Source organism: Symsagittifera roscoffensis, chromosome 1 (assembly GCF_963678635.1).
Source record: "Symsagittifera roscoffensis chromosome 1, txSymRosc1.1, whole genome shotgun sequence".
NCBI classification, from domain to species: Eukaryota; Metazoa; Xenacoelomorpha; order Acoela; family Convolutidae; genus Symsagittifera; species Symsagittifera roscoffensis.
The window spans coordinates 40,203,610-40,215,717 of record NC_087062.1 but is presented as its reverse complement, the minus strand read 5'-3'; the positions used below and the strand labels follow the sequence as shown (position 1 = coordinate 40,215,717).

The 12,108-nt window shown below is 34.5% G+C and overlaps 3 protein-coding genes across 3 annotated transcripts in view; all 3 read right to left on the bottom strand.

The window, feature by feature from the left end:
- The window catches only part of LOC134844256 (DNA polymerase delta catalytic subunit-like), a 471,945-nt gene that overhangs the window by 186,505 nt on the left and 273,332 nt on the right, over positions 1–12,108 (bottom strand). The gene's annotated exons all lie outside the window — the stretch shown is intronic.
- Positions 1–12,108, bottom strand: part of LOC134844317 (large ribosomal subunit protein eL32-like) — a 386,626-nt gene that overhangs the window by 101,190 nt on the left and 273,328 nt on the right. The window lies entirely within an intron of this gene.
- On the bottom strand, positions 5,620–12,103 carry LOC134856729 (troponin I-like; the record flags this gene model as incomplete). The annotated part of the gene is given in 7 exon segments (XM_063873000.1): positions 5,620–5,921; positions 6,548–6,638; positions 9,660–9,832; positions 10,017–10,154; positions 10,285–10,324; positions 10,412–10,485; positions 11,997–12,103. Coding segments are annotated over 7 exon segments (668 nt in total), but the record flags the coding sequence as incomplete, so codon positions are not given.

The window sequence follows — 12,108 nt, the reverse complement described above, 5'->3', positions numbered from 1 at the left end:
GAATACGGGAGTATGTTCAAATTGTTGTGACACAAACAGTTATGGCCATCGGAAAAGTCAAAGTTTTGATTTTTTGACCGTTTCTTGAAAATTTTGGACGTTTCTTGAAAACTACCCTGCCAGTTCTGGGTTTTTCGATTCAATCAAAAATGGGGTTGAGTGAATTTCTTCTGCGTAAGCGGCTACGCACAATTTCATTTTTTCAAAAAAAAACTGATTATGGGAAATTCTCTAAACTTTTTGATTTGGTGACTGTTTCTTGGGCTTTTCTCGATAACTATCATGCCAAATCTGGGTGGTTATAAGCATACCTTTAGAATTTGTTACCTTTTCTTAATCAAAATATAATGGCGTTCAAACAAGTGAAAATAGTGAAACTCCGTTTTTGGAGGTTTTTTTACTCTACTCGAAAACTACCGTGTCAAATCTCAGATGAAGTGTTCAACCGAGAAATCCATTTTTTTGAGAATCTTCTCTTTTTTACTGGCCAGGATCTGCTTTTTTCAGAAAATTGTTACGGATTTTGGAAAATCAACTTTTTGAACTTTGACCGGTTTTTTAAAAATTTCTTGAGCTTTCGGTTAGCAAGCGTTATTAAAATGGAAAATACTTTTTTGGGTTAATAACTTGTTTAACAGAAGCACTTATATATTGTTTCATAAGAATTCAAACTTCGATGCGTAAACATCCATTTTAGCCTAGAGTTATTGAATATGCCATCGACGGCAAAGATCCTGGGTTCCAACTTGAACAGGAACTGTTGTTTTTCAAACCGGAAAAGTTCTCTTTCAAATGAAATTGTCGGCCTATTATTTGTCTGCTAATCTGTTGTCGGCCTAGTTGTCACATCTTAGAATCGTTTTTTTTGTTGCTGCGCGGTTTTTCTTTAATGTTGCTTTTAGTGTTTGATTTAATCCTACAAAATGTAATTAATTCACTTACGCCCATTTTTATCTGCTTAATGACCTAACTTTGGGTCATTTCTATCCATCGGGTTGTTGAAATTGCTTTTTTTGGTTATGGAAAATTCTACTGATTTCCAGTAAAGTGGTGTCAATTGAAAGACCGCCTACTCTCCTGGGAGCTTGCTTACTCCACTAGAGTCTCTTTTTACTCTACACCTCTGTCTACAGCCTTCAAAATTGTCTCTGGGTGAATATTTGACCCATATTCTTATGGGGGAATATTTGACCCATATTTTCGCTTTTCTCCTTTTCCCGAAAACTGCCAGTCTCAAATCTGAATTTTTGGTTTCAGTGAATAAACTGGCTTTTGAAAATTTACCTGCACATGCGTCTACGCCCAAGTTTCTTTACACAAAGTTATGGCCTTAGGAATAGTCAAATTTTTGATTTTTGACCGTAAGGTGATTGTTTTTGATTTTTTTTTCGAAAACTAATCTCTGGGATCGGATTTTGCGGATTTTGATATTGTGAGATAACGGGCAGTTGGAATTTCCCATGCCTTAGCGGGTACTCGTCAAAATTTTTTACATGTAAAATATCGCCCTCAGAAAAATCAAATTTTTAATTTTTTCAATTTTTTGAATATTCTCGGATACTTCCCTGTCATGTCTGAGATTTTGGATTTAATTCAAAGAACGGGTTAAGAAGTTATAAAAGTTTAACTGCTGCGACTAATCACAAATTTTTCGCCCAAAAAAATGGCCCTCGGAGTTTTTTTTCTCGAAAACTACCCTCCCAAATTTGAAATTTTGATTTCAACCGTAATTACGGCTTGCGTGAATTTTTTCTGCATAAGCGGCTACGCCCTAGGTTTAGTCACAAAATGCAATCATTCTCGGAAATGTCAAATTTTTTATTTGTAGACCATTTTTTGAAACCTTTCTCGAAAATTACCCAACGAAATCTAAGTTTTTGGGTTCAATCGAAATTACAGCTTGCGTGAATTTCTTCTAAGTATGTCTACGTCGTTTTTTGTACACGTAAATTTGCGATTCTTTGAAATGTCCATTTTTTTTTTGTTGACCGTTTTTTGGACTTTTCTCGCCCGCGACTATCCTGCCAAATCTGATATCATAGGTTTAATCGAAACAACAGGTTTTTCAATGCCTATGATTATAATTGGCTATGCACTGTTTGTTGAAAAAATTTATGTTGCGTTCAAGTTAGGGCCAAAAGTTTTTGAAGCTTTGACAATTGTTTGAAAATTTTTTGACTTTCCGCGAACTTTTTGATTTTACGGAAATGTTTTTAACTTTTTTTCCCGCCAATTCTCATGTTTTATTCAATCGAGAAACCCGGTTTTGTGACTCGTTTCCGGTCAAGTGGCCCTAACCTGCTTTTGCAGAAAAACAAAGACATGGTTTTTAGAAAGTTTTTTTGACCGTTTATTACATGTTTTGACCTTTTTTTGGAAGTTTTTTTTGAATGTTCTTAAAATTTACTCAAGCAAATTTGTGATAAAAAATTCACTTAAAAAATTAGCTGCACTAATTATTTCTGCAAAACCGGCGACTCTTCTTTTTTATAGAGAAACTTTATCACTTCGGGAAACTTGATGATCTCAAAATTGTATACTTTTCTCACGTATTTTGGTGGATAAATAACTCAGGTTTTGGGCAAAGTCCAGTTTTTGAAGTCACATGTTTAGTGCTGCATCAATTAGCAAATTCATTTAATGTCAAGCTCGTACCTCCAGCTCCGCTGGGTCCCTATTTGTTTTTCATCAAGACATTCGGAAAAAAATTTTTTCTGTTTGTTCTATCGCAAGTGGTGCGGAGCTCCGCTTCACATCTGTGTTGAATTTCTAATAAAACTATCCTATCAAATCTGAAAAAAAAAAAATTCAAGCGATAAAAGATGTTGCGAAATTTTTGCTGCAGAAGCGGCTGCTCTTTATTTTTTTTGTAAGAGAAAAATTATGTCTTTGGAAACATTCCATAATCTCAAAAATGTTCTCTCTCACTTATTTTAGTAGAGAAACAACTAAAGTATTGGTCAAATTCCAATTGTTGAAATGCCTTTTCGTCCCACATGCATTTCAACACATCAGTTGTGTTGAAATGCATTTCGTCCCACATCAATATAACAAACTCAAAAAATATCAAACACATACCTCACCTAAGCTGGGCCCTAGCGTCCTTTTTTTCCGAGACACAGGAAAGTTTTAATCAAGTCGTTTCTTTTTCATTTTTTTTCGGTTTATGCTTTTTATAATTGTGTTGTGTTTTGCTTCACTTCGCTTCTGTGTAAAATTTCTTTTTTTGTTGTTTTCTTGTTTCTCAAACAGTATTTAATAATTTTTAAGAAGTTTTTAAATTTTTGAATTTTTTTTCGGCTTTTTTGTTTCACAAGTTTTCTGCTAAGGTCTTTTCGGCTTTGTTACCGTTTGGTAATTTTTCTTCCGATACTAGTTTCGCAATCTACTTTTTTGGCATGTTTTTGTTTTAAAATTAGCCTTTTTCATTTCAATTTTTTTTTCGATTCAGCGCCTTTCTGGTTTTGCAACGCAAGTGGAACCAAGCTCAGCTTCGCCTCTGTGTTGAGTATGTGATTTTCTTTCCTTCACCACGCAACTGCTAAGTTTTTGCAGGTGCAGCTATTTATGTGCTCCTAGATGTTTCAAGTTTAATTTTCCGGTTCAAGGTTTCAGATTTATTTTGTCGTTTCCTGTGCAAGTTCGAAAGATAAGGAAGGGCATCGGAACCGGGTACTAGATTTTCCCCCTAAATAACTTTGTTGACAAGATTCTTCCCATGTGGACTCATTTCTTTGAAGCCCCTTAGCAACCAATCTACCACCACTGATATATTTTAAGCTTGTTGGCGTTTTAAATATATGTCCTATTCGAAATTTTTTATGCTGTTTCTGATTTGACCAACTCGATTTGTTTGTTTCATTTTTGATTTTTTTTCTTTTCCTTTGTTCGGCTTGATACCTTTCGTTCTATAATATATTGGCGTAAAAACATTTTGTGTTTGTGGTTTGAGGGTGAGAGGGGCTTAATAACTTTTTAGTGGTCTTAATTTTTTTTTCTTTGTTTTGGCTTGATAAGTTTCGTACCGTATTATATCAACTTAGTGATCTCATATTGCGTCGTTCGACGAGCGAATAAGTTTTGTTTGTGTGTGTGTTTTGAGGGTGATGGGAACTTAATAGCTTTAAAATTAATTTTAAATTTAATTGTTTTTTTTTCGGCCGAATAATTTTCGGCCTGTTCAATATCGGTTAGTGGCATCATATTGCGTCGTTCGAGGAGCAAAAAATTTTGTGTGTGTGTTGGTTGAGGGTGAGGAGACTTAATAAATTTGTATGTCTTGTTGAGTTTTTTTTCTGCCAAAAGGGTTTCTGCTAAAGTGTTTTTTGGCTTTGTTACTGCTTGGCAATTTTTCTTTCTATGTGAATTTTACGGTCTATTGTCTTGGTTTGTTTTTAGTTTCAAAATTATCCCTATTCATTTTTATAGATCTATTTGTTTCGGCATTTTCGATTTTTTACGACATAGCCGCTTTCTTGTTTTGTATCGCAAGTGGTATAATTATTGGCTTGAATTTTTGACCCATGGCCGATGAAATTATGAAATTAATTAAAAGGGTTCAGCCGAATACAAATGTAAAGACATGTTTTTTGGCTGTTGAAAATCAAAATTAATTTAAGGTGTGTTTGTGCCGTGGAGCTAGCATGGTAAACTTTATATTGGAATTTGAATTAGTGGACTCAAAATTGTTCTTTTGCAAGCCCATGAATTTGGTTTTGTACTGTTTTGCGTAAAACTACAGATTAAGGCGAAGACAAAGTTACTAAGCCTGGCTTCGCAAATCAAATACGACTAATTTAGATGAATATGAAGCTTTTGTTTCCTAAACAGCACTGCCAGACAATTTACGAAAATCCAGCCTACATAACTGTTAATAATTACTTCATGTATCAATAGGGTTACTGTTTATTTTTTTGATTTGTCGCATTGGCGACAAAGGCATTAAAATTCCATACTTGTCGAAATTAGTCGTCTTCATCTTTTGACGCCAGGCCTGTTCATTATTTCTTTTTTCCCGCTATTTTTAAGCAAAATAAATATCAAGCCAAATTCATTGGCTCCTCAATGAACAGAATTTTTCTACGACAAGAACACCTCTGAAAATAATTATGATGGACGGAGTAATTAACAACTTCAAAACAAAACTTTTTAATTTTTCATTCGGGCAGTTCCTTTCAATTAGTTTCATCGCCCATGTGATCAAGTTTTAACCCAATAGCTTATTTAGTTGCTGAGAAAACGACAAAAATGTTCTCAAATTTTGAAAATCGTCTGTAATTTTTTAACTAATTACTCTGTGAGCAGAAAAATTTTTATTGGTAAAACAAATTGTGTCTCGCAGATTTTCTTTGTCAATGGCATCTGAATGACCCAAAATTGTAAAACAAATTGCAGTCTTTTATGAAAAGCATTTTGGATCTCCTTAGAAGGTCTAACGAAAAAGCTATGATATAATGGAGTTTAGTTTTTAGGGTCATCTAAAATTTAGGATCATTCAAAATTTAGGGTCATCTAAAAGCTGCTGCAGTTTAAAAGTGCCAAGGGAGGGACAACTGAAACTAATTTGACAAATAGATTGGGGGTTGTTGTAAACTCCCTTCCCGGTACAACAATACTGATGTAAAAAAAAGTTATTTTACAAGTTACCAACATATTAATTACAAAATTAAACAACATTAACATAAAAATTCTTTTGCTTCTGAGGTTGAACTACACTATGAATACAAAATGTCTGAATATCACTAAATCAAAAGTTATCTTTTGATGATGCCTGTATTTACGCGAATAACATAGAAAACGTGATGCCAGATTGTTTTTCATAACGTCTTATAGTATTTCTAAGTTTGTCATGAGGATCCACTAGACATTGAGCCTGGTCAACTGTGAAATCCATTAACGAGGCCATTCTTTTTCTTCAGAGGCTGAAATTATCAGAAGTTATTGACTTATCAAACACTAAGACTAATACGTACAAAAAGAGTTTGCAGGCTAAATTAAGTAAATCTAGTACTTTCAGCAATCGAACTTTTTGAAGCTAAATCTCATAAAATTTATTGAAAAGGGGATCTTCTGGTGAAAGCTCCATATACATTAACAAATTTTTTCTTTTGACTTCAGTTTATATTAACGTATACCAAAAAGGTCGTATAACTTATCATTGTTTGATCCGACTAATATAACGCATTATCGTATATTTTGGCTTTCGTATAAAAAAGGTACAACCGTACAACTTGAGATCAAAATCTTAATTCAATTACAGAGATCGCTCAAAGTTTTTTTAAATTGTTTTGCTGCTCGATAATATTTTTTTGCCGAACAATCTCTGATTGCTATCAACTATCCAAAAACATTTCATGTTGGACTTGAGCCGCCCCTAATATCAATCAATCACGAAAAAATCCTTGTCTTACAAAAAAAAGCCGCCAATCATTGTTCGGTATAATCGTATAATTTATTGTATAAATCGGATGTCTCCTATAATCTTATATCGTATAAGGGTTGGTTGTATAGTTTGTCGTATAACGTGTACAAACACTGGTTGGCTTACTGATCTGGGCGGAGGAGTGGCTCCGAACACTGCTTGTTTAAGATGGAAGGGACAGTAAATCTGGTCAGCGTGGAACCCAACGTCATGCGGACTAAAAGGAACATAATTCAAAGCAAAAAAAATAGAACAAAAAATAACAAATAAATTATTTGATGCGATTGGCTAACACTGTCTAACAAAATCATGGAAGCATTTCGGATGTTTGCTTTATTTTTATATTCACATCTTCCTAGGAACCCTTCGGATAGCGGTAGCGGTTGTGACGACAAATTTACTTGATTCAAGCCCGGCAAAGACCACTTTCGTTTTTCAAGCTAGAACGCAGGCAATCGAAGATTGGAAAAGAGTAATGAACGCAATATACATAAAAAACACTGACTGTATTGAAAAAATCTAAACTTTCGAAAAGCGAAGAAAAAAATAGATGCCCTTTAAGCTCTTTTAATTTCTAGAACGATTATGATTGGCGCTTTTTTGACAGCATTGATGCATTGAGAAAACTGGATCAACAGGTGAAGTTTTTATTCCGCTGGGAATCTAAAACTTCAATTCCACTTTCGAAACTAGAAATCGTTCACGTTTTTTCGCGCCATTTCCACGTTCGTATTTGGAGAGGGCTATTTACGTCACTTTCAGCAGATGAATTTCAATTAAACTCAAAAAGTGCATATATACCTAACTGCATTCATAAATGCATCAATGTGTATGAATGCACATCTGTAGTTGTTAGAACGCTTTATGAATTTTTCGTGAAAAAAAATTTAAAAAATATTAAGACCTAAATAAGAGTTTACACTACGTTCTTTACTCTTAAAAAATTATGTTCAAGAAAAAGTGTCGGCCTTTTGTCTGTCTGCTTTCTTCTTATCGGATGAGTTGCCTTTTGGTAGAGTTTTGTATTTTAATCAATTTTCATTTCAATTAGAAGTCATTTTGAATTGTTTTTCGAATTTTCTCTATGATTTATTAGGTTGAAATGGGTTTGGCATTTGTTGGATCGGTTTAGACGCCTTATATTTCGTTTTTTGAAAGAACCTTAGATTTTTATGTTTCCCGATGGGAGGATGATGAAAAATTTTTAGCTGAAACTTTTCTTGAAAAGTTCTGTTTCGGTTCAATTTCCGTCTCTCTAACTGTTTTTGGCTTTCTTAAAGCTCAATAGTTTGTCTGAAATTGTATTAAGCGCTGTTGATCGTGTTTTGCAACACATTTTGCTCAAATTGGAAGTCAATTGCGATGAAGTTTTTTTCAATATTAAAAAAGTTTTGTTGTCTAAATGGCTTCCGTCTAATTTTCTGTCCTGGGATAGAATCTGGCCCAAAACCTTTTTTTTACATGGGAGTTAATCTGTTTCAAAAAATTGCCGGCTTTTTATTTTTCTGCTAATGTGTTTCCGATTTAATTGCCAAATTTTAGAATTTTTTGCTGTGTGTAGTTTTCATTGTAGTTTTTATGTTCTCATTTACTCCTACAAACCTACAAATTGTAATTCTACTAAACTTAATTTTGTGTTTTTTCTGTTTTTTTATCGCTCACAAAGTTTTGGCCTGAATGAATTGGGCTGGTTGTTTATCGGCTTACTCACCTAATTTTTGGTCGTTCCAGGGAATTAAAATTTGTATGCTTTCCTCCCGATTGCAGAAAACTTAAAACATCTCAGAATAGAATTTATAATTCGAAGTCATTCATGACAACAATTTTGTTTTTGCTTGATGATTGGTTCTTAATTTTCATTAAACGCCGTCGAATATGTTTCTGAACTTGTCTTCAGCAAATAGTACATCCTTCCAGACAACGTTTTGAAATTTTGTAGTTGTGTTTTCTTCGAGTTTTTTTTTTCGTTTTCTTAGTATTTAATGGCTCTTCTTTCCTTTCCTGTCTGTTACCTTGCAATGCAGTTTTTGTGGCGTCGAAATTAATGCGAAGCTTTGCTTCGCCTCTGTGTAAAATAAAACTGGAAAACGCAACTTTGGAACACCCGCGGAAAATTTTCCAGGATAGGCATATATATTGTCTCCTTAATGTGCCTATCCAAGAACCAATGTGATTGCTTTCTGGCGAAGTCACAACTTTGGTAAAAAGTGATTGTGATTTGCAATGTCGTGGTGATGTTTATTGTTAGTAATACTACTGTTAGTTTTTCACTCGAATCGTTGAAAAACCGAAAGCAGGGACTGCAACAAAACATCTTTCAGTTCATGACAACTATCCCCCTAAACCAAAATCTGAGGGTATTTCTAGCACTTGCTAATTTTTAAGGGCAAATGTACTATTCCGTTGATACAACTCTCTCAATAACCGAGAAATGGTTATAAATGTTACTACTCTACATAGACTATTTGTTAACTTATTCTACTCGTGCTCGTAAATTTTACCATTTATGTTTTTAATAGCTCAAATCCCAAGCTTAAGCAAAAATCAATTATATACTTTATAGAAGAAACGCCGATTTGCAAGTTCAAATAAATGTTCGTTTGGTTTTTTAAAACAAACTTAGTTATTGTTTGTAGCAAAAAACCAATAACAACATTTTTTAATCCGCCCTTTGCTTCTAAAATGAGGCTTTTGTTCCAGTCCACACGTGCTAGAGGGGTGTGGGTGAAACTTTTTTGTTCAGCCCAACGTAAAGTATTTTGTTTCGCCCAATTTTACCGCAACTCTAAGAAAGTTCCTGCTGGTCAAGTGTGCTATTGTATTAAACTCCTATATGTTATGATTATGTTTATAAAAAAAAATCAATGTTTTTAGCGTCGAGAAAAATAGATCAGACCAATTTTTCGTAAATCAGATTTAAAAAGTCACTCTTTCGGAGAATTAACTCCTAGCAGGATGTAACTATTGCCCAAATTTAGTTTGGATAGTTACTGACTGTTTTATAAATGCAAAATTCAATAGCCGATTTTTTTTCAAAAAATTTCCAAACAGCGCTAATATGTTCTTAAGGTTTTTAGCAAAAACTATTGTGACCGGTAGGATTCTGAACTACTGTTGCAGAGCAAGCGCCTTCTCTTGTTAATACTCTTACTATTAAGCTGTATTCAAGTAGAAATATTTACAAAAATTGTCGGTGAAATCGAAAGGTTGCAATGTATTTTATCACTTCTATCCCTACCTGACAGTCTTTCCACACCAGTTGCAATATACACACTCTCTGTGGTAGAACTGCTTGTCTCTCAACTGGACTGCCTCCACATGGAACACTTTCTCCTCACACTCACAACACACCAGTCCACTCTCCTCAATTTTAGACTGGATTCTCTTTGATATTTCTCCGGGCTCAGACACCTGCAAAATTAATTGTCCGCATATAAGGCCTCGAACTATGGCTGCGATGGTGCACGGGTCGTGAAAGCGTTGTCGCACTCATTTTTCCTCACCCTCAATTCAGATGTGCAAAAATATCATTTTATGGAATCAGTTAATCGTGAAAAATTTAATTCTAATGCAATTGTTAAAGCATGCATACTACCTTGCGTTCGATTGTGGGTTCCTTTTTGGGTTTGGTCATTTTGTGGAACTGTTTGAGACGACCATACACGCCTCCTATGGTCGTTATGGACGCATGGGTTCCAGTCGAAGGCATCAAGGATATGCTGTCCGCGTCTGCCTAAAATTTGCAGTTCTTCAAAGAAACCAGTAAATAACTTTCTTAGTTTCGCAAAATTTAAACGGTTTCTGCAATAGAGGTGTTTTAGCAATCTTATCTCTGAAATTGGAGCAAAAAACTCTGAACTTACTTTGATTAAATCTTGTAGTAAATCTTCACTCGTGTAATCTCTAAACAAAATGCACACGGTACTGCAGATATCACCAAAACAAAGAAGGAGAAATTGGATTCTACCAGAACACAAATAAAGGCCTCACTCTAATTCGTCCATTTTGTCTGCGAATCGCTTCCGTTTTTGGATTTCCTCTATCCTCTGAGAAACTTCTTTCAACTATAAAGAACAAAATGCCAAGTAATATCATTGAAAACGTCAAGGAATTTGCTTTCGCGGCGCCAATAAATACTAATTTAGAGGGAGCGGGCAACGAAAAATTCAATCTTTCGTCAAAACCATCCAAAGTGTTTTTTTTTTCAAAAACTTGGATTGACGCGCGAAAAAATGGTCAAAATACGGTCCTTATTGCGATTTGGGAGAGGTCGGAAAATTATCGATCGGAAAATTATATTTGATCGATCTAAAAGAAGGATAGATCCTTGATCCTACCCTGAAGTTGCATAAAATATATTCGGAATATTTTAGACAAGTGGAACACCTGTTCAGCTTTCAGGAATGACAAGTTCCCGAAATGAAGGGCTTATTGTTCCGACTTTCGATACGAAAGTAACGGAATATTTGTGCTCGGGGTGGGTTTTTTTTTCTTCAGACAAATTTCGACTTTTTAACTAGCTATTTTTGACGGAATTTTTTTATATCATTCAAAAGGTATTGTTGTCCTGAGCTCAAATTTGAAAAAATATTTCACCTGTGATCATTTTTCGTAAAGTTATGGGGGTTTAAAGATTGCCATTTTGGCCAATTTGGGACAATTAACGCGCGATATAATTCGCGCTATTAACGCGTAAGCGGAGAGTTAATCCGTCTTAGAAATCGTTCCAAATTGGTTTAACGAAGCTTATTTGCCATAATTGATTTGTTACAAGTAGCGAAATCTATCCTTTTGTACTTAAAATGACGTGTGGGGGGATGATTTTTATTTAAAAAAATTCAAATTTTTGAAAAAAAATTTTCATTTTGTTTTAATACTTTTAATTTTTTAATGATATTACTGCTCCATAAACCTTAATGGGCAGTCGGAACATTCAGGGCTTAGCCCTGATACGAGCAGTCTTGTTGTTCCGACTTTCGGTACGAAAGTAACGGAATATTTGTGCTCGGGGTGGGTTTTTTTTTTCTTCAGACAAATTTCGACTTTTTAACTAGCCATTTTTGACGGAATTTTTTTATATCATTCGAAAGGTATTGTTGTCCTGAGCTCAAATTTGAAAAGATATTTCACCTGTGATCATTTTTCGTAAAGTTACGGGGGTTTAAAGGTTGCCATTTTGGCCAATTTGGGACAATTAACGCGCGATATATTTCGCGCTATTAACGCGTAAGCGGAGAGTTAATCCGTCTTAGAAATCGTTCCAAATTGGTTGAAAGAAGCCTATTTGTCATAATTGGTTTGCTACAAGGAGCGAATTAGATTCTTTGTACTGTATATGGCGTGTGGGGGGATGGTTTTCATAAATATATTTAGAAAATTGTTTTTTCATTTTTTTTAAATTTCATTAAATTTTTTAATTTTATTACTGCTCCATAAACCTTAAAAGGCAGTCGGAACATTCAGGGCTTCGCCCTGATACGAGCAGTCTTGTTGTTTTTGGTATTGAAAATTGCTAAGTTGTATTGTATGCCTTCTAAGAAAATCATAGCCGTTTTTTAAAAGTGGGAACAATTACCTCGTATTTTTGTTTTTTTACTTCTATCTTGAGGTCATACTTTTCTTCTTCGACGGATGTCAGTCGCTCGTGCAGTTCAGCTGCTAGCTGACTTAATTTGGCTTTACCTGAA